Below are 5,187 nucleotides of genomic sequence, written 5' to 3'. Positions count from 1 at the left end.
AAGAGCTCCGAGGCCACACAACAGGAGGCAAGAAAGTAGTGCGGTAGTCTCAGCTCAGATAAAAGCTTGACTATACACCTCACCTCCAGGGCACACCTCCCATCTCCACTCCCTCAGTGAAGCTAAGTTTTAAACAAAAGCCACAATACATTTGGTTACATCATCACCATTAATAAACAAAAGGGATTTATACCACTGTTTATCTGCTAAAGTTATCTGCAGTTTGCCTGAGCCCTGTGCTCTTCCCTTAAAGCCATCCCTCCTTCCAGAGGAAGCATGGAAATATCCAGAGATCTGACTTCCCCCCAAAATGGAGCAAAGCATTTCAGATTTTTAAAGCCACATTAAGTGTTAAATCTAGATGGATAATAAATATAAGTTCTCCATTTCCTCTGCTCATGCTCTTGGGTACTACAATAGGCTGTTGGAGCAACCCTGAAAGTCAATTTTAGCTTCTGCTTTACCCATCAACCTAATTTTACATTTATGAGTTGGATTACACTGTAATTTTCAATCAACCAGACAGCCAGATTTTTGCAATTACATTTATTCTAGATATAGCAAGACTTAAATCTTATTGAAAGCAGCTACATCCATTGATTGTACATAATCTTCAAAAGCTGTTATTCTCTCTTCCAGCATATCTGTTCCAACTTTATCATCTTCAACAACGCACTGGATCTGAAGCTTTTTGATACCGTAGCCAACCGGTACCAGCTTGGCTGGAAAAAAAAAAAAAAAGGAAAAAAGTATTTAGTACTTCTTGATTGGTGGAATCCCTTAAAAATGCAGATCCAGTAAAACTGAACTGACCAAAGCAGTTTGCAAGAATCCATTAAAAATGTAATTTGTTCCATATTAATCAACCACCCAGCATTTATTGCAAGGTGGTCAAAAAAGGCTTGTTTTTTTTGTGGTTTTCCCTGGCAGCCCCCTCCAAACCAGTGACACGGATGTACAGGTGCTTGCTTACTGCACCAGGAACTGTGCAGGGAGATAAACAACAGCAGAGCCAAAGTTTTAAGGCTTTTAAAACCTGCATTTGAATCTCAACCTGGCTGCTGCACTAATCTCCACGGTCAGTGTGTGAATAGGTAGACTTGTGGTCACCGCTATCTTGAGACCACCCCATCTCCCCTCTCCCTGCTTTGAGGTTTTCTCCTACTTACAAGATCCCCAGACCAAGCCATCTGCTTGAATGCTTCGGACACACTCCTCGAGCTTGGCCATGTCTGTCTCATCATCCCAAGGTTTCACATCAAGCAAGATCGATGATTTGGCAACAACAGCTGGTTCTGGGGGAAAGAACAGCACCATTAAAACCTAAGACGTTTTTAAAAACTCGCAAGTGTCCTTGTAAAGTAGCTTTACAAGAACTTTTCCAGTTTCATCAAGAACCTCCTCATACAGCTGTGACAGGCCCCTCATACCAATATACATTTCAACAGAACTTAAGCTATGCGTGTCCCAGTGTTCAAGATGCAGATACACATGACACGTTCTTGAGGAAACAATCTCATAAGAAAACATAAATGATGCTGCTAACATTGTTTGTTACATAGGAAGTCCTTTTCAGAGGACCTGAGAAGGAGCTTAATGCTGTGTAACAGTTTATTTTCCACAGAGGGAATCCTGCAACTGCTACAGTTCTGAACAGTTCCAGACCAGTAGCTGTGGAGGGACCTGCATATTGCAGCCTTTGCTCTAAAGGTTTGAAGAAAATCCTGGAGTACATCCATTTATATGGATAGCTCAGCCTCTGGGTAAGACAAACAAGAGTGTTTTAAGCAGGACAAAAAAAAAAAAATATCTATGTTAAGGTGTCCATTTGCTATAGGAAAGGCTAAGCTCACAGGCAATTCAAGTGAAGCTAATTACTCGTCTCACTTCAGTCATTTATCTGTTGCAGTTAGTGTTTCTAGCCATCCTGATCAAATACACAAAAGTTAACCCAACCACAAAATATTAGGAGGTTCTTGGTAGACATACTTTTGGATTTCTTTGATTCATACTGGGCCAGACGTTCTTCCCTCAGTTTCTTTGCTTCCTCACTTTCCTGAAAGAGAAATCCAAAGTCACAAGCAGAAAAGCACCAAAACCCCTGCATCTTTAAAGTGTTACCAAATTAAATTGACTGGCATGTGCTCAGGCAAAAACAAATCATCACAACTGTCAGCCGAAAGATGGTGATTTTTTGTTTTATTCATCATGTAACCAGTCAAAGTTAAAAGTAGACAGTTCACCCCACTGCAACACATTCCCTTCTAACTCTTTTACCTTCCAAGCTTTTCTGTTCTATTGAGACAGCTAATTCAGGAATTCTAAGTAGAATCTGGTATCAAATTTAAGTCACTTAAACTAGTAAGACAAAAATCTGCATATCTGGTATTTCTAAAAAAAAACCAAATATACAAAAAAGTCACAAGTACCTCCTCATCATCAGATCCAAAAAGATCAATGTCATCATCATCTTTGCTATCTGTGGCTGCACCTGTTGTGTCCTCAACATCAGCGGGACCGTATTTCCCCAAAGCCTTCTTTACTCCTGGCAAGCTGGAAGAAAACAGCAGATATTAGGAACCTACTCAAATGTCAACACAAATACTGCCAATTTGTCAATGAACCTACAAGTGCCTTAACAGTAAAAATGCTGTGCTAAAAAAAGTATCTAATTCTGCTACAAAACCCCCCCCCCCCAACACAATCCCCAGTGCTCCTGATGAGATGCTAATTGAGGCTACAGCAAATCCCTGTGTTGCTGCTCCACCTAGATTTTTCTAGCCATGTACCCTTCTTAATGGAATAATTTACTTGCACTATATTCAATGTAGGAAGAGTTATCAACTTCTTGTTCATGCTTCCCTAAAAGTATTTTTGTTTAAAAAATAATAGTGACAGAAAACATGTTGGTGCAAGTGACTTTGGAAGTGTCAGTGAATGCTCTACTCTGGAAGCTGGCTCTCAAAAGCATGTGAGGGACCAGAACCCCATGAATTAATCTTCTCCTATAGCTCATGTACTTCTCAGTAGTCTTCGACTAAGCTCATAGTTCTACTGCTCCTGTGAACTGCTGTTATGAGAGTCATAAAACTAGTTTTACTATTCAGAACCTAGAAGTACTTTCCAGAGTGGACTTTGTGAAGCAGCTTTGTAAACTCAGTCCCCTTTAGCATTGTAAGAGCTCTTGGACTGGTGGCTGGGCCACCCAAATTTACAAGAGTTCCCTCCAAACAGGACTGAGGCACATAGAGGAGGCAGTGTGGCAATACTGACACCACCTGTGCTGTACCTTTTTAGAGAGGCCTGCAGTCTCCATGGTTGTCAATACAGCACCTTTCATGAACACTAAAATCACTAAAAAAGAAAAAAGATAAAATTTGCTTTTATATTTCCCTGTCTTTATATGTGCTTCTACAATGCAAAGAACTGATTTTATCTTCCAGAACTAAAAACCCTGAACAAACCACTTTCCTTATTTATCAACTGCATAGTGTATATTTATCTTTAAAGACTCCTGTAATACTTTCTAATCCATTTTGGTGTTAGCTTTATGGGGTCGATTACTGGCAATTTCCAGCTTTCAGCATAGTTATCTGTCTAAACAGCAGCAACAAAACTTGAGTTACACTTACCTTATACGCTTTAGCACAAATCCCAGAACAGAATCATGCTAAATTTTAAATGATAAGTGTAATGTACTAACATCAGAAATCTGCTCCTGTTCCAATGGCAACACAAAAAGCCATACGGTACTAATGAAAAAAGAGTTTTGCCCTAACTCGAAAAAAACAAACGCAACACTTGATAGGCCAGTTCGCGCACACGTTCCAGCGTTCCAGTTTAACCATACCTTGCCTTTTGCTTTTCGTACGACTTAATATGATTGTACCACCGAAGAGCATGAAACAAATCAGCAGGAGGTGGGGCACCGATTGCTTCAAAGACTGCTATATCAGCCTGAGAAGGGACGTACCTGCGGAGAACAAGCCGAAGTTAGCCCCCTTCCTCGGTGCAGGCAGGAGGATGTGAAGCAGCAGCCGCTGAGCGCAGAGACGGCCGCGCCATAGCAGCAGCACCTCGGTGCGGCCTCCCAGGCTGCTGCTGGGCCCAGCGGCGAGCACCGCGGGAACTGCGCGAAACCCGGCGGGCTTGGCGCCTCAGGCGCGCTGAGGCGGCCCAGGAGCGCGGCTCGCTCCGGAGCTCCACCTCCCATGGCGGCCTTAGAGCGGCAGCTGCCGGGGATGGAGACGCAGGCCTGCCCAGAGACTCCCCCGCGCCGCCATGGCCCCCACCCCCTCCCGCAGGCTCCCGTCATGCCAACAGGCCTCATAGCGGCCTAGCCAGGCTCGCCTCCCCCAAGCCCCAGCGCTCCCCCAGCCGCCTCTCACCCCTCGATATAGCTCCTGTCAGCCAGGAAATCATTGAGGACTCGAAGGCCAGCGGCGGACTTAAGGTCCCCGAAGCCCATGACGGCGGCGGCGCGGACGCACACGCTCCCGCCCGCTCCCCGAGCCCGACCGCCGCGCAAAGAGACCCAGCAGCCCCTGCGCCGCCTTTATATAGCGGCACGGCGCTCCAAGAATCTCGGCGCGCATACGTATCCCTCCGCGAGAACGAACCGCGAAGTAGTTCCTCACGGGGTTGGCGGCTCCAATGCAGGGCACGCAGTGGGGGGGACATCAGAGGTGCGGGGGAGGATCGGAGTAATAAATGTGATGTTAACGATAAACTCCAGGAAGTTTTTCTGCATTACGAGGGTATTGTTACATTCCTTGTACTGTCCGCCCTCCCCCCCACCCCCCTTAGCGTAGGCCCCAACGGAAGTTGACGGAGTTGGACGAAGACAGAAGCGGAAGGAGGCGGAAATTGCCGAGGGTGGTGCGTCTGACGGTGGCCGAGAGGGTGCCGACAAAGCGGCGGAAAGTGCCGAGTTTGGCCGACGCTCTGACGGAAATCTCCGAAGCGGCCGGTTCCGAAGGTTGCCGAACGCGCACGTCAGAAAGCGGCGCCGGTCGCGGCGGCTGCCCGCTCCGGAGGTTGCCGAAGGAGGCTGCGGAAAGGGCCGAGGCCGAGGCGCAGGGCAGCCCGAGCAGCGGCGGGGAAGGCCGAGACGCCTCTGCCGCCCGTCCAGGTAGCGGCGGACGCCGCGGCGGGGAGGCCGGCGGGCAGCGGCGTTACGTGGAGGCT

General features: G+C 46.7%; 2 protein-coding genes across 3 annotated transcripts in view; one reads left to right on the top strand and one right to left on the bottom strand.

Moving 5' to 3' along the window:
* Window positions 1–530: 530 nt before the first annotated feature.
* Window positions 531–4,562, bottom strand: EEF1B2 (eukaryotic translation elongation factor 1 beta 2). The gene is made up of 6 exons (XM_014954327.1): window positions 4,389–4,562; window positions 3,851–3,973; window positions 2,430–2,553; window positions 1,990–2,056; window positions 1,170–1,295; window positions 531–722 (listed from the first exon to the last, which is right to left on the bottom strand). Exons 1-6 carry the CDS (start codon window positions 4,466–4,468, stop codon window positions 568–570), a joined length of 675 nt encoding a protein of 224 aa, XP_014809813.1. The 5' UTR covers window positions 4,469–4,562; the 3' UTR covers window positions 531–567.
* A 304-nt stretch (window positions 4,563–4,866) lies between these two features.
* Window positions 4,867–5,187, top strand: part of NDUFS1 (NADH:ubiquinone oxidoreductase core subunit S1) — a 15,089-nt gene continuing 14,768 nt past the window's right edge. Inside the window, exon 1 of one of the 2 annotated variants that reach the window (XM_014954326.1) lies at window positions 4,867–5,131. The gene's annotated coding sequence lies outside the window, so the exon portion shown is untranslated. The remainder of the gene's footprint in view (window positions 5,132–5,187) is intronic. The other variant, XM_014954325.1, reaches the window with a different exon arrangement.

This window comes from Calidris pugnax, unplaced genomic scaffold, assembly GCF_001431845.1.
Source record: "Calidris pugnax isolate Ruff unplaced genomic scaffold, ASM143184v1 scaffold103, whole genome shotgun sequence".
Taxonomy (NCBI): domain Eukaryota; kingdom Metazoa; phylum Chordata; class Aves; order Charadriiformes; family Scolopacidae; genus Calidris; species Calidris pugnax.
Note: the sequence above shows the minus strand (reverse complement) of the source record. Positions and strands in the feature narration are given on the sequence as shown.